Source organism: Trichomycterus rosablanca, chromosome 19 (genome assembly GCF_030014385.1).
Source record: "Trichomycterus rosablanca isolate fTriRos1 chromosome 19, fTriRos1.hap1, whole genome shotgun sequence".
NCBI lineage: Eukaryota > Metazoa > Chordata > Actinopteri > Siluriformes > Trichomycteridae > Trichomycterus > Trichomycterus rosablanca.
The window spans coordinates 21,124,220-21,148,335 of record NC_086006.1 but is presented as its reverse complement, the minus strand read 5'-3'; the positions used below and the strand labels follow the sequence as shown (position 1 = coordinate 21,148,335).

Below are 24,116 nucleotides of genomic sequence, written 5' to 3'. Positions count from 1 at the left end.
AATTAAACCATCTGTTCATTTTTATTTATTATTTTTAATTACTTTAGTTAAATTCACTGGACAAAGAACCATATAGTTCTCTAGGTTTGTAACCTTATTGGAAATGTTCCCAAATCAAATACTGTTACAATATGGACTGATGTTACAAGACCTATGGTTCAAAATATATCTGAGACACGCCTCAGGCAAATCCACCATAAAATTCCTCTTACTTTATCTTATAGACCAAACAAACTAATGTGGGTCAAGCCGTATGTGGTTATTATAACAAGAAGGCATAAGCTAACACAATTCACCTTATCTCAGCAAGCAAGCTTATACAATGCAGCAAGTATGACCCTATAACATACCATTAAACTCAGTCTCTTTTAAACATTGCTGTAACACCTGTACGTATTCTCCTCCCAGAGAGGCTGGGAGGGGAGGGATAAAATGCAGAGAGAGCAGTATAAGCTTCAATTCAACCATATTAGCTCTGCAGTTCCCATATAGCCTGAGAAAAGAAGACTTGCACATACACTTCTCGAGGCACCAGGATACGTGGAAGGATTTCTTCAATTGATATCATCTTTGATATAATGACATTTCATATTGTAAAGCCTTGAGTCAAAATATCACAGCATGGGTTGGCTCACTGAGGCTCAAATAAACCGGTGAACTAACACGCCTCTGTTCACTAAATTTGTGGAGATCACGCACACTACAAAAGGCTGTCCGTGTAAAGGGCGGGTAGAGAATAGAGAGAGCTGAACCTTGTTAGGCACATGGATTTCTCTGGAAGTAAACTGGGATCGGAGAACAACAAACAGTAAGTTGTTTCTATAGAACTACTAATAACATTCTGATCTTATTTTAATAACTTTATCTAAGAAGATTTCTTGGTTGTTATTGAACATGGTTGCTTTGAACAATACTTCTGGATGTTACCTTCCTTAGTCAGGTAAATATATTGAGTCATGTCTAGAATGGACTGTAGTGTAGTCTTGGTACATGCTTGGGGAGATGCCTTAGTATATGAATTTGAAGATGACTGTAATTGCAAAGAGAATGCTTTTGGTGTGTCTGTTTTACAGACGGTGCATTTCTATTTACTAATAAGAGAGTAATTTTGTCATGCACATTGAAGGATAAGAATTGGTGTTATACCTTGAAAAGGATTAATTTTGGACAAATATTGGCCACAGCAGATTTTTCAATGCTTTTATACATTACTAAGGGCGGCACGGTGGCTCAGTGGGTAGCACTGTCACCTCACAGCAAGAAGATCCTGGGTTCAATCCCCAGCTGGGGTGGTCCATGTCCTTTCTGTGTGGAGTTTGCCTGTTCTCCCCGTGTCTTCATGGGTTTCCTCCCGAAGCTCCAGTTTCCTCCCGAAGCTCCGGTTTCCTCCCACAGTCCAAAGACGTGCAGTGAGGTGAACTGTAGATACAAAATTGTCCATGACTGTGTTTGACAATAAAACTTGTGAACTGATGAACCTTGTGTAACGAGTAACTACCATTTCTGTCATGAATGTAACCAAAGTGTAAAACATGATGGCAAAATCCTAACAAATAAATAAATTATACATTATTAAATGCCATAAGGTGCTCAGGTGATGCAGTGGTAAATTACACTAACCCACCAGTGCCTGGATCCAGAGTTTAATTCCCCAGTGGCGCCATTGGCTGGATTGGTTATATCTAAGAGTTGAAGACTAAGTTCCTACAATGGATTAGTGTCCTGTCCAGGGTTTCTTGCTGCATTGCACCAAGTGATTTTGATGGAGCTTGTCCCAGTGCAACCCTGATCAGGATAAAGCGGTGAAACAACAACAAAAACTATATAAATAAAATTAAAGTCAAATGCCAATAGTTTAAGTGGTTCTTCTCATTGACATAAAATACCTTTTTACTACTTGTACATCTGGAAACATTGTTTATTTTTTGCATGTAGTACAGAAGTAAACTTAAAATGTACAGTGCCTAATGTTGGCAACACAGTGGCACAGGTGCTGCGTCTGGTTAGTCTCAGAGAAAAATCACCCTCGCCCCTTTGTCCATGTTTACTCCATGTTCTACGGTTTTCTCCCGTCTCACTGAAACATTGAAGTAGGAGATGCGCTACAAAGTACTGGCACCTTGCCAATCTGTTCCTGGTGCTCTGCAACACTAATTAGGATGAAGTGATGGCTGAAGATAACAAATAAATCAATAATCAAATGAAAAACTATACCTGATTGATAACTAGCTTGGGTCACTTAATCTAATGCAGAATACAAACATGCTCTGCATCTCAGCCATAACATTGACATCAAGACAGGATAAATAGCAAATAACAGAGAAACAATCACTTTGCCAGCATTTTTTAGACAAGACAGGTAGACAAGGACCAGATACAACAGCCTAGAGGGCAGCCTGGCATAGCCCTGGCATTACTAACAGCCATAACGTGAGCGTAATCAGGTTTGTAAAGCTTGTTTTGCAGGTTACATTGTGATAATGTATTTACTTCTTCCTCTGTATGTTTAACTTAAAAGGCCAGAGTACTTTTAGTAATACAGAAAATGAGACAAAAAGACCAGGCAATCAGTAACAATGTATTTGAAAGTAGCCTACTGTAAATGTTTAAAAGTTTATATGTTCATCATTCGGAGCCAAGTACATTTAATGGAGAACATGTTGACCAAAGAAATGACATGTAGTGAGAATAACTTTGAAAGCGTAGACCTAAAAATGATCTTTATGAATGTTATGAATGATATTTATATTAAAACTGGGCTACCTAGCTTTAACACTTGTCATGTAGCACTGGCTCACATTCGCGTCACTGACAGCTTTGTTGTTAATAAGCGATTTAGATGTTTCAGGTTCAGGTTGTTTGAGCCATGTGCTCATGACACTACTCAATAACATGCTGTTCATGTGCAAAACCAGAAATCAATTTCATTGTTATTAAATATAAACATAATATTGCTATCAGCAACAGACTCATCCAACTCTGCTGTAACAAGGAACGGTACAGGATATCGTTTGTACCAGCAGCGATCACGCTGTATAACACTTCACTAGTTCGGGACATCATCATCGAACGCTAAGTTACTATCAGGATAGACTCATGGAGCATGGTCTAGCACTCTGTTTATAAAGACTATATTGCACATCTGATAATATTTACTGCAATGAACACTTTAGTATACCGACATATATTAGTATATTACGTATTACATATCTCATCTAACAATATTTACTGCCAGGATAAAGTTTTTTATATTACATACTACATTTTTATTCTATTTATTTAATTACATAGTGTGTACAACAATACTTGTGTAGTTTAATACTTTGTACTTTCTATCTATCCATCTATCTATCCATCCATCCATCTATCTATCTATGGGAATGAGCTTTGGAAAATTTAAATATATGTGAGACCCGCTATTTAAGCTTATTTTGTTGGTTAGGAGCACAAATCCAGACCTCAACAACAGAAAGTAATCTAGTCTAATGGGTCCAATTTAACCATTTTCACTTCTTACACAGGTTGCCTCCAACCCTTAATGTCTGCTGTCAACTATTAGGAAAAGTGGGGGATCTAGTTTTACAGACAGGAGCCTTGTGAAAATAAATAGGCCAAATTGTTTAATAATTTGCTTTACAGGGTTGAATTAAAGCTTTAAGAAACATTCTGAACTGCTAACTGTTACTAGATCTCCACATTTCCTTATACCCCATAAGCTGAACATTTTTCTTCCTTAAGAATACTAGAGGTTTTATCTTTTCCAGAAACAAATACTGGCCATAATCGTTATTAGCTCCTTCAGACTAAAATAATGCTATCTGTTATTCTATCATTTACATTTTCAGCATTTAGCAGACGCTTTTATCCAAAGCAACTTACAGTACAGTTACAGTATACAATCTGAGCAATTAAGGGTTAAGGGCCTTGCTCAAGGGCCCAACAGCAGCAACCTGGCAGTGGTAGGGCTTGAACCAGCGACCTTCTGGTTACTAGTCCAGTACCTTAACCACTAGGCTACGGCTTGCCTGATATTTTGCTTGCTTTGCGGCTTGCTACGGCTATCAGATATTTTGCAAATTGGCACTTTGGTGATGATGGTAGTAACAGAGTGTGTTGACTGACATTCTGGTCCAAAATATCTTATATGTATTTAATTAGGTTAAGATCTAAATTTTCAAACTTATCAAACAATTTAGTGACCCCCTCCTCCCCTGTGGATGCATACAATGTAATCCTGAAAGAGATCACTTCCATCATGATAGAAATGTTACATTTAAAAAAAAACCAATAAAAACCTTTAAATCAATCCGAATGACTGCTTTGTACTGGCCTATTTTCTTTAAGGGGACCAGTGGAACAAAACCATGACAGTTCTCTGAGGGGTGCAATATGCGAATAATCTTGCAGTCAGTGCCACAGAATGTTCTATAAGAATTTAATGTATAAATCTGGTGGTTGTGACAGCCAGGGTGGATGTTTAAGTTCATCTTGGTGTTTAACAAACCACTGTTAAATCATTTTAGCAATCTGTAAATCTGTATGTGGACATTATCATGAATTTTGGAACTCTTTTGAAAAAGAGTGTTTGTACCAGAGGGTGCACCTGATATACAATACACTGTACACCAATTCTAATGCAACAGGAATGTAGACCCAAGAACATTTCTAATATTGTCCAGTGCCACTTTATCACATACTTTATCAGCTGAGTAAAATAAAAACCATACAGTGAAACCATGAAGTAATGTTGGTGTATAGGTTATCATTTGTACTGAACCATCAATAAACTCTTATCTGATGAACATGTCAGCCTCTGCCTAACGATGTTAAGTGAAAACATCTACAAATGGCCTTAAAGCTGCTGACTGACATAATGAGAATGAAAAAGTGACGGGGGAGCAGTAAAAATAAAATGGTCTTATTCCTTCATGCGTAACTGGAACCTCTGAGGTTAAGACAGACACTGAACAGAAGCAGTTGTATAACTCAGAGGGATTTAAAAATGACATTAATCATCAGCATTTTCTATTTTACTCTTACTAAATTTAACGCTAATCTGATTTGTACTTGAACTTGAATTACATTTAAAGGCAACCTTAAAATTTCTTGACCTTTTTGAGTTTTTGAGTTGCTTGGCTTCTTATCTATAGTTCCTTTGTTCTTTAGCCCTTTGGCTACTTTTTCTTCCGTTGTATTAAATGACATCTTCTCGCATTAATCTCAGGTTATGAACTCAGCCTTCTGGTTTTGAGGTTTTAAGATTTGATCTTAATCGCCCTGTTTATTTGTGTGTTGACCTAAGTGAATGCTATACGTCATAGGGCAGGTTGGGACAGAAACAACAAAGACTTTGCACAAACCAAACTAATGAGCTAAACAACTGACACAAACAATTTTACTTTAAATGTTTTTACTGAACACACTGATAATCATTCACAGTCCATCCTGGAAATGGTATGCAAACCTTCGGGCTAATGACTTCTACAGAACTCAACACAGAGCTCAACTAAACAAAATATACTGTAAACGGGATGTGGGTTTTAGATGTTTCCTGCTCTTCTCAAAAATGATCTTTTCATGTGAACCATGACCTAATCAAAACAAGTTTTAGAGGAACTTGTTTAATAATTCACAAGAAAACTTTTTTTTTTTTTTTTTTTTTTTTTTTTACAAAATAAAGGCATTCAGTACAGTTGCTGTTATATCTAAGAGTAAGCACTGTGACAAGATTCCACCAAAACACAATGTGCACAATAAATAGATTTAAAAAGACTTAATAGTAACTTAATAGTAGTCTTTTGTTAGTAACAAAAAATATGTTCCACAATTATTTTGGGACATTGCTGCATCTGGAGGAAACAAAACATTATCCTGACTGTGAAGTATGGTGGATGGTGTATCAAAGGCTTAGGTTTTATAGAGTGCTAATAAACTTTGTATGGTCTAAATGGTCTGCCTTTCTGCATCATCAGCATAGTACTATTACAATATAGTTTACAAGTGGGAGACACTCAGGTCCAGTGACCTGTCTTAAAGGAAGATATTTTTAAAGACAAGTATAAATACTTGTTGTAAAATTGTGAAGTTGTAGGAAAAATCCAAGGTCCAGGGTTACTATTAAAAACAAAACTGAGAAAAATGCCACACAAAACACAAAACATTGTATATTACCAAATGCCTCAGGCAATTCTAGTGCATGCAGTCCAGGTGTCTGTCTTTGATTTAAAACAAAAGACGTTGCCATGCAACATGGCAAATCAACAAGAGCGATGCATTATACAGTGACCAGGTCAGTACACTGATTTAATTTCACTGACATGCTATACTGTGATCTTAAGCAGGTCATGTAACCAAGGTATCCTAATTCAAATGGATCTGCATGTAAAAAACTGCTGAGCATGAATAATATATATTTATACATTCGTTTTCAATGTAAATATAAAAGTGCAGAAACGTTTTGAAGATTCCTTGTATATAAATATATGCACAAGGAATCTTCAAAAGGTTTCTGCACTTTTATATTTTGGAGGGTGGGAGGAGTAGTAATTGGTCGTGTCTGCGAGACTGAGAGAGAGCTTATAGTCCAGATTTAGCGCCATCTGATTTCCACCTTTTTGGACACTCAAAGAAGCTTTAAGAGGAAGAAGATTTTCATGTGAGGATGATGTGAAAGCAGCGCTGCATCAGTGGCTACACGCTCAACCAAAAACATTTTTTGATGATGGCATAAGAAAGTAGTACGGCACTGGGAAAAATGCATTGGAAGGTGACTGTAGAAAAGTGATGTAGTTTTTTTAAAAAAATTTTTAAAAATCTTTTTATTTTTTATTCTTAATAAATAGAGTTCGGTGCGGAAACTTTTTGAAGAACCCTCGTATGTTCTCCTTTTCTGATTGTGGGTATATTGAAGTTCCTCTTATTATTTGAAATCCATTCATATAATATTTGATAATAGGATTGGTGGATTATCCAGTTTTTTTTATATATACTGTTATAAACATTGAGCACCATTGAGAGTACTGTATAATAAAGACCATACTTTTTTATTCTGCTGTGCAATGGCATTTTACTTACTTTTCAGTCAGTAAAAATCATATTTAGTTTAGTACAATGTTAGGTGGTTTGACCCCTACAAGCTTAAAAGGTTTACAACCATGTGTATATTATAAAATGTATACACTTTTTACCGTTATTAAAAGATTTTCCTGATTAATGTATTAATTTGATTTATTTTACTAGAATAAAGGAACGTCACAAATAAAAACAGAATAAATCAATGCAGATGCCAAAATATTAATTTGAAGTTGGAATTTTGAGGTTTGATAGCTAATATAAAATTGTATAATTTTATGTCCGGTTAAGAGTACATAACTAGTCCACTTTAGATTATCATTTTACATTTAGGAAACATTTCAGGTCAATTTTTGTAAAACCTATGCTGAGGACTCACTAATGGATTAAAAACAAAATAATAGTCTTTTTAAAAGTGTTTCTTAAAAAGGCAGTCAGTCTTTTTGTGATCAGCATATCAGATGTCATGGTGCATTTGTAAAACCTCCACAGATGGTACCATTTTGGAAAACAGGCCCATAAAAGACCTGAGGAAAAGAAATAAATTGATCAATATTAAGACTTTGTGTATAAAATTTTGCAATGCTTGTGCATTGTTCCAGCAAATCAGATACACAGCCAATCATGTCTGTATGTAAACACCAGACCTACTGATAGCACCACTGAGGTTTTGAACCCTGGATCCCAGCGGTAGTGGGCTAGCACAAGTAAGCAATAATAATATTAATAAATGTATGAATGTAATACCTGTTTTACATTCAAGGTCTCTTCACAAGCATAACTAAGTTGTCCATCTAGCTACCCATGCTATTGCTCGTTAGTTATCTAACTTGGCCCAAAGAACATCAAAACAGCGAATGCTCAAGTGCCTCACTCTCTCTCTCTTTCTTTTTCTCTCTGCATGGGGTCACACCAAAGTACTGGATTGTTGCTCTGTAGTAAAATGTTCCCATGTGACATTCACTCTGCTCCCACAGGCATGGAGACTGACTCAGGGGAGCCAAGTTGGCATGGACCTGATCACATCATACACACATGGAACCTCAGCTCAGCTTCGTATCACGAAAACAGTGGCCTGAACAGCTCATATGGAGGGGGATCGTATTTTTTGCTGCTGCCGAACAGCTCAGCAGGTACCAATAATGCATCACCTGCAGCGAGGGTGAGGGATATGGCACTGGCACAGGCTGAGATTGGCGTCCTGAGTCTGATCTTGGCGCTGACCACACTGGGCAACGGCTTTGTGCTCTGGGTCCTCCTGCGTAGGCGGAAGCACCATGCACCTATGCACTTCTTCATGGTTAACCTGTGCGTGGCTGATCTAGTGGTGGCCTTCTTTCAGGTGAGCATAACTCTTAATAGTTGTTTTCTGAAAAAGTTAGTGGCTGTGTTTCAAAAAGTATACTACACACTTCACTGGTAGATACTGCATCCTAAATATTTAGGTATTTTAAATAGGTATTTTGCTGTATAGTGTGCAGTGACAAGAACTGTTATTTTGTACCAGTTAAATTTGTATTTCCTCAGTGTTACTTCGGAATTTATTTCTGTGCTATTTTGTGTAGTTTTTTTTTATGTATTTGTACAGTTATTGTTGAAATTCAAGTTAAATCATTTGCAATTCATAGTTGTGGAATTTAACACAAAATGAGTTGGGGTTTTTCTTTTTATGTGAAGCTTAACTGGTCACAGTAACTGGAATCCAACCCTCAAATGGCACCAAACAATTATAAATTTAAACTTGCAATAACTGATAGCCATTGTATATTCAGTCAGAAACAGTTATCCAGTTGATTTGAGTATAAAGCTAAGCTAAAATTTAGGCTTTTATTGATCGTATCTCTGGCAGCATACTAGGGCATATGCGTTGGCATGTGCATTAAGAGAGTAGGTAAATGTAAATAATAACAGAAAGATGTGGTCCATTCAAAGGTCCATTCACAGGTGTGTAATTGGAAAAGAAAACATAATATATTAATAAAAAAAAATATTTAAAGTTTGACATTATCAACTTGGATTGCTTGTGGTGGGATGTTGGACATTTGACAAATAGAAAATCTTTGATGGAAACTCTAGAACCAGAATTTCTATGAAGCTTGAATATTGTTTAAATCTGCCAAAATCCTGGTGTTTATTAAACCCTTGAGAATAATTTTAGCAGTTTGTATATTGGCGCTTGAAAGTGGAAATACTGTCATTAAAAAGAGTAATATTATCTAAGTTGTATATGGATAATGCAACTGCATAAAGAGGCAAAGTGTTTTCCATGTAATAATGGTGTACAAAAATATATGTACAGTATATATTTAACAGTTCAGCAGCAACCTAAACTGTTTACACCAGGCAACTCAGGTTTATGATTCCATGCTGTTTATTCAAATATACAATGAACATACAATCTGCATGTTGAAGCAGAGATCAAGATTCATTCGAGCAGGCAAAGTTTTAGTGAACTGGTGTGCAATGTGACCTTTTAATGTAGCCTCTGCCCTGAGTTTTGGCATCCTGAAATGATTTTTTAAAATAGAATAAAAAGCATGGTTATTTTGGTTTGTAGTCTTTCTTTCATATTAAACTATTTTGCACATTCTCCTCTGAATTCACTTATTAACATTTGCAGAACTGCCACTTACTGGATGGTTTTTAGCTTTGTACAGTGTAGTTCCAGGAGGAGATCAGCAGTTTTTGACACACTCAAACAGCACATCACGTTTCTTTTTTGTAATGTGTGATGTAATCATTATCTCAAGCTTTTACTATGATATTGGGATCTACACCTTTAATAACTGATCCACCTCTACACTCCAGGTTCTCCCCCAGCTCATGTGGGATATTACAGAGAAGTTCCAGGGGCCAGATGCTCTGTGCCGCTCAGTGAAGTACATGCAGGTCGTTGGCATGTTTGCGTCCTCCTACATGATTGTGGCCATGACGGTTGACCGCCATTATGCCATATGCTGCCCTCTGCAGGCCTACAGATTAGGAGCAATCTCACGTTGGAACACACCTATCATCGTGGCCTGGGGGCTGGCCCTGGTTCTTAGCGTACCCCAGGTAAGAGAGTGCAAGAGGGTAATTTTATACCAAGAACCCAAAAAGCTGAAATGACAAAACATTTGTGCATCACTAGGTTTTTATCTTCTCTCGGACTGAAGTGATCCCAGGTGAGTTTGAGTGCTGGGGGCACTTTGCTGAGCCCTGGGGTCTAAAGGCCTATGTGACATGGATGACTCTGGCTGTCTTTGTGCTTCCTACATGCATCATCACTGTGTGCCAGGTAAGTCTTGTTCCTTATTTAAAAAATTATATTTACTTGATCTGGGCTTTACCAATGAATAGCATATCAGCACTAAGCAAATTTACATTTGTGGCATTTCGCCGACACTGTTATCGAAAGTATGACTGAATTCAATTCAAGCAATTGAGGTTTAAGGACCTTGCTCACAGGCCCAACAGTGGCAACTTGGTGGTGGCAAGGCTTGAACCGACAACCTTCTGACTACTAGTCCAGTACCTTAACAGCTGAGCTGCGGCTGCCCCAAAAACTGGATGGTACAACAAAATTTCCCCACAACAATAAAATACAGGGCATCTACACTCATTTTGCTCAAATCTGAATCAACATACCAAGTCTACATTATATGGACAAAAGGATGTGGTGACCTGAAAAAGAAATTCCCCAAAATGTTGAAGGATATTATAAAGGCTTTAAGATGTTTTAGCACATAGTGTCACTTTGACTGGGCAGTTTTAGCAGGGCAGAAATTTTTAAAATGTATTAAAATTTTAAAGAAATGGCACACTATGACAGTACCACATTGTACAACCCATTCTAATGCCAGTGGTTGTCTATAAAATTGCATGGCTATATTCTTGAATTTATGTGACTGTTATGAGTGGCTGTACATGAAATAGCAGGATCCTCCAGTTAAAATGGAGTGTCTGTATTTTTTTGACAGGCGCACGGTAATGCAGCTTGAGAACTGACTACTTTAAATTGCCTTACGTTGTGTGTGTGTGAGAGAGTGAATAAATGGGTAAATGTGTGGAGTCCTGTGATAAATTGGTGCCCTGTCCTGGAGTATATCCCAGCTTTGAGTTAAGTGTTTTTAGGTTGTGCCAGACCTGATCAGGTTAAAGCAATTATTGCAGGTGAATGAATGACATCTTTGATGTAACTACTGTCTCTTTTTCAGGTGCGAATATTTAAAGAGATCCATGACAACATCTACCTGAAATCGAAACGGGGGCTGCCAGCTGACATGAAGAAAAACGCCGCCCTATTCCGCATGCCCAGTCTGAGACAACACAATGATAAAGCCAGAAAAACAGAAAAGAGAAGAGGAAGCATCCTAAGGGATTCCAAATTCTCTACAGACTTCCATCGAAGGAGTATTAGTAACTCATCTCAATCGTACTGCACTACACACAACTCCCAGCATGCACTGCAGCCAGATTGCTGCGACTGTCCGAGTGGGCTTCAATGCAGCACTCGGTCTCCTGATGTACTGTCTCACACGCAGACTAACACAAATCAGAGCAACTCTGTGTCACTTCCGAGCACAGAGCTGCACGCTGAAACAGCCAGTGACTGTTATCAGATTCCTTCAGATTACTCTGAAGCCTATAACTCATCAGAACCCTCTGTGAGGGTCTCCAGCTCTGTGCGCTACTCTTCTGCTTCCTTTTCACACCCTGTGACTGCATCCTCACCAGGTGTATCCAGAGCGATGTCCAAAACAGTAAGGATGACTCTGGTTATAGTGCTGGTCTATACCATGTGCTGGTCCCCATTCTTTACAGTGCAGCTCTGGGCAGCTTGGGACCCAAACCCACCAGTCCAAGGTGAGATACTCAAACCAAGAGGTTTTCAACTTAGTTACAATCAGGGATGCATGAGTCTAGTCTTATCTAGTAGTTGTGTTGCTGTGTCATTGCAAAATTGTGTGCAAAAGCAGTGAAAATCTAAAGCAACATGTGACCCGGCAATACATAATCAAGCCAAAGATTAGTTTAAGTGGACTTAACATATTGCTTTATAAATTATAACCTAAAAAGCCATATATCAATTCTATGCTGAAACTCTGCTGCGTTCACTGGGCCTGAGGTTATCTCAGATGGACCGAAAGACAGTGTAAATTTTCTGTGCTTGAGTAAGTCCACATTTCAGCTTGTTGTTGTAAAAAAGGGGCGTCAAGTGCCAAAGAATAAAAACTATCCAAAAGCCAAAATCTGCCATGGTATTGGGGGGGTCATTAGTTACTTGTCTATGTTTGAAGGTACCATTGACGCAAAGCTGTATACTGGGACTTTAGAAAGACATATGCTGTCATGTATGGATAAAGGGTTCACAAACTTTTTTTAGGTGTAAATAGCTAGGAATACCAGGATATCTCACCTAACAATGTCTCCTCCTCCGCCTAATTTTCTTTCTTTTTTTAGGTGTAGCCTTCACCATCCTGATGCTACTGGCCAGTCTGAACTCATGCACCAACCCCTGGATCTACACAGCCTTCTCCAACAGTGTAACCCATGAACTTCTGTCCCTTCTGCACTGCCAGCCTCGAGTCCTACGCAGAGGCTCTCTTGCTGATGATTCCAGTGCCACACATGTTACCATCACCAAGGATTACCCATACTGAGCCACAGAGATGCCAGCAAATGACTGGAATGTGTATTAATATGAAGCATATACCCTGTTCAGCTGGGGAAAATGGCAAAAACACAAAAAGATTTGTCAATGGAAGGTCATTTTTTTGTATTTGTATAAACATCTGGAAGCAGGTCTAAAGCTTCAGACTGATGAAACAGTGTGGATTATGCAACACAAGCAAGACCAGTGAACATGAAGGAATATTTCATGGCACACCTACAAGGGCAGGGGATACAGTCAATCCCAGATTGGCATCCTTGGTAAAGATAAGTAAAAATGCCTCTGTAGTTAAACAGATTAATAATCAGTAATAATGTATCTTTCAATAAAATATTTGTTCCAATTTGAAGTTAATTCACGGAAAAATAATGTTATAAAAAAAATGACATGATATAATCAAATGTGTGTGGACAGCCCTTCCATTAAATGACTTTAGGTGGTTCAGCCTTACTAATTACAAAATGTAAACAATCTATTATAATTTGTTGGCAATCATTTGAGTAAGACTCTTTCTTGTTTCACCAGGAGTGTGCCCTGTACATAAAGCATAAAGTAAGGTCAATAAACACAGGGTTCAACAAGTTAGGTGTAGAGGAACTCCTGCACCAAGCCCTGACATATTTGGCCTGAATTGAACGATGCATAAACAGGACTAAATGGGCACAGATTTCACACTCCAAAATCTTGGGGAAAACCTTCATGAAGTGGTATGTGCTGTTGAAGCGGCAAGGGGGTGTGGGAGGGGGGTTTAGCCATATAAACTTCAAATTAATGTCTTGTGTTATTTTTAAACTCAGTATTTTGAACATTCAGGAACCTAATTTTACTGGGATATAGTAACAGAGAATATTGGGAAATACACAAATGAAATAAGACAAATTTGTTTACCTTTTTAAACCATGGTTTTGACTTTAAAATAAATAGCCAAGTGTGTCTTGCCCTCTACGCAAAGTAAAAATGACTTCTATAATCTTTAAATAATTTAACTTTAATTACTGGTTGCACTTTATAAACAAGTTTTATATTTTTAGTGTGAGGTTAAGCTTTTTCTGCCATCTTTCCCAAAGGAGCCAATACATCTGGATCTGACTTTCTTTGTGTTGCTTTAATCTAAAACATTAAAGAGCATTAGAATGGACTGCTTAGCTGTAACATTAAACAGAGCATATATTTAGTATATTTATTTAATGGAAGAACACTTGAGTAAAGAGAATGGAAAGACTGCTTAGGAATCTTAATGCGAGGGAAAGAGGAAATTACTGTCTGAGAAATAAATTACAGAATTACTGTCTAGGGCAGACATTTGATCAGATCATTTATCACTTAGTTTTCAGTGCTTATCTGTTTTTGTCTTGAAATGGATTGAGTCTCTTGGCAGACATTGCTTAGAAAAATCAGTCTTGGAATATCTGTGAAAACTCATCAAAAAAACATCTGTGTTATTGTCAATGAATACTGAAAATGAAAGCAGTAAAATGATCTTTTATCATGGACAGTGTTGTGGTGGTTAGTGGGTCAGCAGCACTCAACAATCAAACATCACATGGTGACTCATTCATACTCACTAAGTCAAATTTAGAAAACTCAATCCGTGTTTTTGAGAGGCGAGAAGAAACCAAGATACCAAGACACACACAACCTACACAAACAACAAGAGAAAATGCCAAACTCCACACAGATGGTAATTAAAGTCAACCTTGGGTACCCACAGCCTCCCTTATATACTAATATCACTATTACTACTACTACACACCCATACCAAACTCCTCACGAAAACCCTGGGAAATCCGATGAAAAAAAATCAAACCTTGGTTGCAGAAGTTATGTGACAACAATTCCACCTGGAACAAAGCCATGGAGACATGGAGAGTTCATGGGAAGAACATATCAAACTCCACAGTCACCTGAAACAACAAACCATGCAGGTGACAGTGAACAAACAGAATATTGGCAAAAAAGGACAACAGATGTATGTGCAAGAAAATGTGAAAAAATCAGGGATAATGAGGACAGAATTAATTTAGCATATATTGTGCCAGTGTTAAATAATTTTAACATCCATGTTAAACCAGATGTTAATTTTTATGTTATTTTATTAAAGTTTGTAGAATATTCTTCATTTTCATTTTTGAAATGGTTTTATGCTTATCATGTTCTGAAGTAAACCAAACAAGGTGTAAAGGATTGGGCAGTAATAATAGTTACTTTATCATTTTTATACATAACACATAATGGCTTGCAATAGTAAAACATACAAATAAAAAATAGTTTAATAACACTTTTACACAAGGTGAGTATATATTTTTTATAATTATTTAATATGCTGTTAGCATCCTGAGGAGCCAATCATGATCTTTAACAAGATTATCATTTGGCCAGTCTTTGCAAAAACTATCAATAAGTGTCCACAGACTTTCTGAAACAGCTGAAGTAAACATCCCAAAAGATAGACATTTTGAAAGTAGGTGAACCGTTTAATTTCGTTCTCCCTGAGGTATTTTATTGCAGTGGTGTGAAAAAGCGCACCAGTTAGCTTTAATGCTAATACTAGATTTTTTTTTACTGAAGCTGCCAATTCAGTAAACATTTACTTAGACTGTATAGTCTAAATAGTGATTAGCAGAGACATAACTGACCCCGTTTTACTTTTATGTTTGTTTGTTAGTTTGTTTTGGCCATAAGACCCTTATCTTTAGTTACTACATACAGACGACGCTTACAAAAGTGATTTTCAGGCTGTATCTCAAACCGCATCATATGTGCTACATACAATAGTGTGTAACTATACAATTGGTAGTACACACCCAATTGCTATTAAGTACACTTGAGGCTGGATTGAAATGCAACCTGTTTTAATTACGCCAGATGCAACCGTTCGGTTCATTGTCACAGCTCTTCTTTATTCGTGACAATAACAACACCTTGCTAAAATAAATTAAAATAAAAAAATAGTTCTGTGCTCAGAAGGTTAACTGGTATGCACAAATGACTACTCAATGTAGTTTTCTACTTTTTATCTACTCAGTGTTGTTCCTGAGTTTTCTAATCAGCCTGCAAATCACTGAGTGACTGACTGCTGACTTCTCTTTTAATTTAATGAGAGATTTTGTGGCTCAATTGCCTTTTTAGTTTTAAAATATCAAATATATATTTCACTTCACACAATACTACACAAGTCAACTGTATTGAGAGGAATGTTTAAGATGCCTCTATATCGTTTTTGAAATGTTGTTTAATGATTTTGTCCCTGAATAATTTAGAAAGGCCATTCACCTGTACCGTAATTGTAACAACTTTTTACCAAAATCAAAAACGTTTTGCATCAACACCTACAACTATTTATTATGCAATACCTTTTGCACCATCAGTCTGAGTTTAATGAACTTTGTTCATTCTAATAATACATACTCGGTCACATTTATAGGCACAAAGCAAAAGACTAATTTTCTTCATTGGAAGTGTAGTAAATAATAAACACAAAACTAATTAAATGTGTCCTCTTCTGTTTTGCACACTACTTAAAACAAAACTGGTTAAAAATGATTTATAACAAAATTTACATGTTTCCTGACAATTATTGCTATTAGGCCTACTTTTAGTCCAAACTCTTAAATACAGAATGAAGGTGGCTCAAAAGATTACTACAAAATCTTACAACATGCAGCCAAAATAATTTTCCGTTTTAAGCTATATTTCACATATTGTCCCAGCTTTTCTGGAATTAAATTTTGTAACACTGCATAAGGCATATATACCAATGACTGCTGACTTTTTAGTTACTATTTGTTAACCATTTTTCATTTTTATTTATCTTCAGTAACAGCTTCATCTGATTTGGGCTTGTCTACCCATTCATATTTAGAAGCAACCTTCATTCTGCCAAACTCAGGACAGTGCCACAGGAGAGGTTTAATACCAGGGCTCCAGGACCCTGATGCAGTGCAGCATTTACACCTCCTGTCATGTTAAACCATTTAAATGTACTCTCTCCAGTAGTTTCATTGCCTTGGAACAAGCCTAATTATTACACATAATAATAATAATAATATGATTTTTGCTAAACAATATACATATCATTAACACTATTATTTAACAAAGAATTCCATTATACTGGATTTTTTTGGGGAAAAAAACAATAATAACTATTTTTTTCATTTCATCTGAGTTGAATATGCCTGTGCCTGTCTCCACCTAGTGGTCATAAAATAAGAATGTTCAAAGTTCATGCATGTAGAGCTCGGGATACATTTCACAGAACGTTTGACATGATCTGTCTCCAACAACTTACTGAATTTTATAAATGTTATATAACCCAGGCTTACAATTAAAGACAGATCATCATTTTCCTGATCTTCACAAAAGCTAAATCACAAAATTAAAAGCAAACTACTAAAATTAAGAATGGTTTATTTTTTCCCAATAATAAAAATCAAAACATTCCTTTTTGTCTTCAATCCAGTCAGTGCATTTACTACTGTTATTATTAAAACAAACAAAATGATCTTATTTACAGCTAAGCTTACTGTTTTGAACTAGACTTTTATTGTATTGTCACATTATTGGAAGGATGTAGAAAGAATGGGCCAGTAAACAATAAAAACAAAAAACAAAAACGACATCTGATCAAATAAATAAATACAAGAAATTCACTGTATGTTATGCAAAGTAAATAACATTCTTAATAATAACCTGTTTGGCACATCTTGAAAATTACGAATGATGATGTATGGAAACATAAATATGGAGGTCTTTGTGGAAATAATGGTACAGCAATGTGAACTGAAAGGTTTCTCTTTAAGTCTGGATTGTGGTCTTGGCATTGAAAGCAAAGTAGTAAATCAAGATGCCAAAAGCAGCAGCCAGGACTTCAGTAGATACCCAAGGGCCACTCCATGCTCCCTACAATAAAAACAGCGAATGCACAGATTATATTAGGATTTATCAAATTGATCAATTAAATAAATAAAAATGATAAACTAAGGGAAACATGCAGTGCTAGGTGGTTTTCCTATGTACTGTTATGTATCTAATAAAATAGCTTTTCTGTGCATACTAGCAATAAATAGGAATTACAGTATGTTCAGATAATTAAGACTAGTGTTCTGCTTACTCTGTGATCCACATTGACAGAAAAGAGGGGCTTGATTGTATCCACATCCTCATTGTTTCTTTGAGCCTGAAACAAACATACACATTTTTCATCAATTTCAACAATAAAATACAAAAATTAGTGAGGGTCAGAGTTAAAAATCTTAACAGTTTCTAAAAACAGAGTTATATTAAGAGCATATTAATAGAAAGCAGGAACAGATTTTCAATTATTCTTTCATTAATGCCTTCATTGATTGTCTGTTTTACCACCACTTCCAATTCATGGTCGCGGTGGGTACAATTCACTGGGCGAAATTCAGTAACAACCCCAGACAGTTTGCCAGACCATCATAGGTCAAACGCACACACACACAGCAATTTTGTATCTCCACTTAACCTGACTGCATGTCTTTGGACTGAGCACCCGGAGGAAACCCACGCAAACTCATCCATTTAACCTTCCATCTATCTTTTTTGCTATCTATCAAACTGATCAAAGTTTATCGCCCTAAAGCCATGAGTCAAGGAATATAGTTAAAGAAATTAATGATTAATTACAAATCATTAACCTCTACTGTTAACTACCCTGGGGTAAGTATTTGAAGTCTTTAGTGCACTACATAGGTATAAATATTCGCTTGTGCCTTTCTTAATCAAAAGTCAAATAAAACAAGGATTTTCTGTTTTTTATGAAATAAAAAGAACAATCCTAAGAAGATTTCTTAGAGATACATGAGAGTTATTGTTAACTTACTTTGCGCAGTGCACTGTAAGATTCCTCATCGAAGAACTTCACCACATACGTTCCTGAACTGGCCTGCTTGTGTGGGAGACTCCATGATACCTGTTAAAAAACATATAACGTGATATAAACATAAAAGCAACTACAAAAGAACTGCTTATCCTATGTCTAAAAATTAATACTGACCTGGTACTTCCCTACATCCTGGCCTCTTGTCACAGGAAACTGTCTTCCATTAACATCAGCATACAATGCCACACTCTGGTAAAAAGAGCAGCATAGTCACGATCACTATCAACTTGTAGACAATTATGAATACACTTTATGAATTTTAATCCTATGTGCATATGTGCAGCCAATCTGTGTGGATCTTTAGGTCAGGTTATAATAATTATACAAACACTACTTCTAAAAAAGTAATACACTGACCAACTATACTGAATTGTAAACATAAACAAATTAAAAAATGTGATGCTTGCAAGACATTCGAAAATAGTGGGACAAAAGCAGGTTAACTGCTGCTACATAACCTCTTCAATTAATTAAATTTGTTATACAGTTGGGAACTGGGGATACTAAGTGTTGCAGTTTTGCAAATGGACATTTTGTCCAATTGTTTATGTCTATTACATTGTTTTCTCCAGTTTCTCTATTAGCTCAACTTAATTATAAACTCAGATACATGAACAAAAATACAAAGCTGATTTAAATACCTGTACACCATTAGAACATGACAAGCTCAGCTCCACAATGAAGACAGACTCTGATGAGATGACGGCATCACTGGTTGTGTACGTTGACGGTGTGATGACTGGGTTTAGACAGCCGTCCCCTAGACAAGATACAAGGATACATTTAAGTCATGTAACACACACTGTTGTTTTTTGTGACCAGGCTGAGCAGCTCGATTACAGTTTACAGTACATTGACGTTCATTATGTTTTGTCTCAGAACTGATTTCAAAATTCACAATTAGTCAGCTGATGTATTAACAATATACAATATTATGCAGGTATACAACCTTGCAACTGGCTACTTTAGGCATAATGTAAAGTAACATTGCATATCTTTTCAAATTGGTAAAACAACAAAATGTGGTAAAACAGGAGATTTGCAGCATAAATGTGCAGCTGATGTGCAATCTGTAGCAGTTGTGTGATACAAATCATGGTCGACATAGACTAAAATCTGAAAAGAATGTTTCCACCACCTTGTTGAAGTTAAGTCATATGGAATTTTAGGCTGCCTGAAGAGTAAAGGGGGACCCTACTCAATATTGGAATGATGTTACTTGCCAGTTAGTGTATATTTGTTGTTATTATTAAAAAAAAAATTAAAAAGTATTATATATTTTTGCCATCTACAGCAATATACATTGGCAAATACATATAAAATTGTACCTTTTTTTTATATAAAATGAAACTGACATGGCAACTGAACAGTTCATCTTGATCAGTTAATTATTTTTAAAAACATATTTTACTTACAGTCACAATTATGAGGTCAAAAAGCAAACCCTGGTAAATTATATGTTTGGTTGCTTTTTATAAGTGAAAATTGTAGAGGAGAATATGGGGGACCGTATGAATTTCTCTTTCCTGAGAATTACCCACACAATCTTTAATTTATTTGGTAAATTTAACATATTAGAAAAAGCTTGTTATGTGTTAAATGTGGTAAGACATTTTAGATATCGTAAGGTAAATTTGTGGTAAATAAATAACATTTATCCATTCATTAGTGCAGAATTTTGTTCCTGTAGAAAACTATCCAACACCCACGTTTGTCTGTCCAAACTTCTGCACAGTACTGTGGTTGTGATAAACCTTATTACTGAACTACAGCATGTTAGATTAGTACACGGTTTGTTATTGTTAATGTTTAGCACTGCCTGGTTAGCCAGTGTGGTACCTCAGATTTGCCTACAGTGTATACAATTTAAAACACAAATGAAGCAGTTACTTACCTTTGCACACGCAGACAAAAAGCGCTAAAAAGATCAGATTTTTAATCATTATTAAGGTTTAACGCTTTTGTAAATGTTGAAATGAAAAGGATGCGGCAGAAACCACTAACAGCAGGAATGAGAGCCACATCAGCGTGGAGAGCAGAAAGATGACGTGTCTCGCTATGAATTCTGGGACTTTGAGTCTAAATCCGTCCGCTCATACAAATGCTAACATTTCCAAAATTATTTTAAAATCAATAATATAATTTGTAATTAATGTCATTAATCTGGGGTCACTGACCAAAAAGGTTGCAAACCCGTGTGATTTAAAAATATATTGCTTTTGTTTTCAATTCTATTTTAGTTCAATGCAAAAAGATTAAATATACATTTCAAATGGCATAAATTTAATATATTGTATAACATTAGGTTTAACAAAAAGATGATTCTATTACAACAATATGAATAAAATATTTTACAAAATATTTGATATAGTTCCATAATATTATTCCATGGCATAAAATGGTTTTATACAAGATTGTATGCTGTCAAGTTATTGAATAAAGTTTTTACTTTTATGTTATAGCAAAGGAACTTTTTTTCTACTTTAAAAACATTAAATAGAGGGGGGCTTTAACATATCTACATTATTCTATCGATATCATTCATCAAAAACAGTAATCCTGACCCGTATTGTACACAAAACTAATTATTATATAAAAATACGCCAACAGTCACACAATTTTGAGCTAAACATTTATAAAACATTTTCCAAGAAGTTCAAAATATTTTGTCTAAACACGACCGAACGACTTGGTCAGTGTCATGATTTATGAGTAGGGCATTTATTACTATAATGAACTAAGTCTGAGGTTTATGTTCAGCACCAATTATATAATAACAAAACATAATTTACACCTTTCATTACACTTTTCTAAAATTATCCCCACACAGTTCCTCTCTCTCAGCTTTAATTCTCTCTCTCTCTCACTGCTACATGTGTTCGGTCTCTCAGCGCCCTTAGTCACGTGACGGTACGACAACAAAACACCGCAGAGCAGGAGGAGTACGTATCATTTTTTTGTCAGCAGTTTAGTAGAAGTAGCAGCAAAGACACTTACATTACTTTTTTTTAAAAATTCTTTTGAAGTAGTGAAAGCTGGAGAAGCAGACGCAAAATGAGAGGAAACTCGACTGAAGCAAACTCAGCTAGGATGCCAGGGATCGTTGTTTGGATAAATGATCATCTGTTAATAGCATTGATAAGCTAAGTTGGTGGAACAGCGACCATGTTGGTAAATGTTTGTATTGTTCATGCTGCTTATTTTGCACAAAGAGTACTTAGTTTTTGTCTGCGTCTATTTACAAGTACAAATAAAGTACATATATTTGAAAAACAATGGTTCTTTAGTCAAGACGATGGTTCATTTGTATACTTAAAGGCTTCTGTGCATTATGAAATGTGGCCTAATTATCATTGGAAAAACAAATAATGCGAACCAGATTTAATGTTAGTCCACGATTATGTTTTGTGTCCTTGATGCCAGTATTAAAGCTCGCAGAAGCATAAATCAATCTCCCTGCTGAAACTTTCTCTTGGATCTAATTAATATTCTTTTCTTTTATTTTTGACAGAAGGTTGTACGTTTTTAAATACTTTTCTTTACACATACAGAAATAGGGGCAATTTTATGGAAATTATAGTGTAAATTATACATAGATAAAATACAAACGCACCGTACGCACTTTACGCAAATTCACGAAACCACCCGAGTACGTAGATCAGTTTCGTGAATCGGAGCATGCGTAGTGAGGTTCTCATTCTGTGTTTGTTTTGATGCATAAGTGCTCCTTTCTTTTGACTTTGTGCTTATAAATGTAAACAGAATAGAATCTATTTTTTTTATTTTAAAATGAATGAACAAGGACACATATATTCGGTCACTATTAAAAATGTACATATTTATTCACTCAGCAAACACAACTACGAGTTAGCCGCTTGGTGGTGAAAGATACTTTACTTATCCCGAGGGAAATTACGCCGTGATGGTAACGTGGTGAGAAAGCAAGGCACCCAGAAACAAGAACTCTGACAGACATGTATGTATTACAATATTAATATGATAAGTTATAAATACTGAGTGCTTATAGAAACAGAAATCACTGCAATTAGCTTAGCAGCTAACACTAGCAACTAAGCTAACAAGTACCCGTGTTTACCTTGGATATTAACTCTCAGCTGTAATGTCTTTCGTATAGTTAATGTACTGCACATGGTGCACAAGTCTTTATTGTATATCTTTCATAATAATAGTTATGGTTTATGAGTTATTTGGGTTTTAGTCAGTATCTCAGCTGTGAACTAGTTGGCTAGGCTAAGTATTGACATCACACGGCTGTTCTAACCTTATTACTAGGGGTGGGCTGATCGATCCAAATATCGATAGTATCGATACTTCAGTTTGACTTTCTCCGCTACATTCAGCACGTTTCTCCCGTTTCATAAGAATGTACAAACCATGGTTGTAGAGACGCTCCTCTCACATGCACACCAAGCCCATCATTCATTGTAATGCGTATTGTAATATTGCTTATTTACATGTCAACGAAATCATTTATTGCAACTCTATGCAACGGAGCTGCTGTCCGTTACATATGGAAAAAAGACTCAAAGACTCACGACATGCTTTAAAGAAACTTTATTGTAAATATAACGATATTGTTGGTGTGCGGCAAAACCGGAGAACATAAATCATGGACTGGAATCTGTAAACACAGTAACTTCACTAAACTTCTCAGGGTGGCCAACTGAGAAGTTTAAACGGACAATACATTTAACTCTACATTACTGCAATAATAATAATAATAATAATAACATTAAAAAAAACCTCTTCATGAACTTACCGAATAGCGTCCTGCAGCCGTTTCGCGGGACGTCCGGAGAAAAATGCGCGAGGACTATTTCCGGGTTTCTGTAGCGTGGCGCATACCATCTCGCATACCATCAAGGGGGGTTTCCGAGTGTAAATACTGCACAGATGTGCTTTTATATTATATAAGATTGTCACAGAGGTTTTAGTAAGATACATTAACACCTTGTAATTATGATTATTTAGTCAAATAAGGTCTAGATTATAAAATTGATTTTGTTTTGTTATAATTGATTTGTTGTTTGAGAAATGGTGTAGGCCAAGAACATACAGTCAGGTAACTGAACATGGCTCTTCAGTCTAGACTAGTGATGGGAATTATGGCTCCTTGAAGGGAGTCGGATCTTTTGGCTCGGCTCCTTTTAAAGAGCCGTTCAAAAAAATGGCTCTTCGTTCTTCGGGAGGCGCTACTGGGTAAACTATAATACAGCCCCGATATTAATATCAATGATGAACAATCATGAACATTTTGCTACCTTGCCTTAAATGTAGGCCTAATTCAAACAACACTTAAATGAGAATGAGATTTATTTTAAAAGGAAAAAAAACTACAGTGAAGAGACATACTGTGGTTGCATTGCATTAAGTTTCAGAAAAATCCTCTCTTGTACAGATGTGCCTGTGTTTGTTTCTGCTTTAAAACATAAGCACCATGAAATAATCAGATTTAACATAATTAAA

General features: G+C 36.1%; 2 protein-coding genes and 1 long non-coding RNA gene across 3 annotated transcripts; 1 reads left to right on the top strand and 2 right to left on the bottom strand.

The window, feature by feature from the left end:
• Positions 1-1,186: 1,186 nt before the first annotated feature.
• Positions 1,187-14,622, bottom strand: LOC134333983 (uncharacterized). The gene is made up of 4 exons (XR_010015436.1): positions 14,532-14,622; positions 14,290-14,363; positions 12,470-12,775; positions 1,187-1,419 (listed from the first exon to the last, which is right to left on the bottom strand). It is a non-coding gene; the product is annotated as an uncharacterized LOC134333983 (long non-coding RNA).
• On the top strand, positions 8,228-13,102 carry avpr2aa (arginine vasopressin receptor 2a, duplicate a). Its single transcript, XM_063016159.1, has 6 exons — positions 8,228-8,413; positions 9,880-10,125; positions 10,202-10,348; positions 11,268-11,292; positions 11,713-11,916; positions 12,514-13,102. Exons 1-6 carry the CDS (start codon positions 8,243-8,245, stop codon positions 12,711-12,713), a joined length of 993 nt encoding a protein of 330 aa, XP_062872229.1. The 5' UTR covers positions 8,228-8,242; the 3' UTR covers positions 12,714-13,102.
• Positions 14,623-17,136: 2,514 nt separating the features above from the next.
• LOC134333475 (translocon-associated protein subunit delta-like) lies at positions 17,137-20,620 on the bottom strand. The gene is made up of 6 exons (XM_063015461.1): positions 20,524-20,620; positions 19,271-19,389; positions 18,744-18,818; positions 18,570-18,659; positions 17,835-17,900; positions 17,137-17,623 (listed from the first exon to the last, which is right to left on the bottom strand). The coding sequence occupies exons 1-6, from the start codon at positions 20,570-20,572 to the stop codon at positions 17,519-17,521; spliced, it is 504 nt and encodes a 167-aa protein (XP_062871531.1). The 5' UTR covers positions 20,573-20,620; the 3' UTR covers positions 17,137-17,518.
• Positions 20,621-24,116: the final 3,496 nt, after the last annotated feature.

What these genes read in the sequence shown, in the direction of transcription:
- LOC134333475 (XM_063015461.1), bottom strand. Translation starts at nt 20,572, where the DNA reads ATGATTAAAAATCTGATCTTTTTAGCGCTTTTTGTCTGCGTGTGCAAA. An exon ending in TTTTGTCTGCGTGTGCAAAG is followed by an intron (nt 19,390 to 20,523) that starts GTAAGTAACTGC and finishes TATCTTGTCTAG; the next exon opens with GGGACGGCTGTCTAAACCCA. An exon ending in AGGATGTAGGGAAGTACCAG is followed by an intron (nt 18,660 to 18,743) that starts GTCAGTATTAAT and finishes GTTTTTTAACAG; the next exon opens with GTATCATGGAGTCTCCCACA.
- avpr2aa (XM_063016159.1), top strand. Translation starts at nt 8,243, where the DNA reads ATGGCACTGGCACAGGCTGAGATTGGCGTCCTGAGTCTGATCTTGGCG. An exon ending in TGGTTCTTAGCGTACCCCAG is followed by an intron (nt 10,126 to 10,201) that starts GTAAGAGAGTGC and finishes GTGCATCACTAG; the next exon opens with GTTTTTATCTTCTCTCGGAC. An exon ending in GCATCATCACTGTGTGCCAG is followed by an intron (nt 10,349 to 11,267) that starts GTAAGTCTTGTT and finishes TCTCTTTTTCAG; the next exon opens with GTGCGAATATTTAAAGAGAT.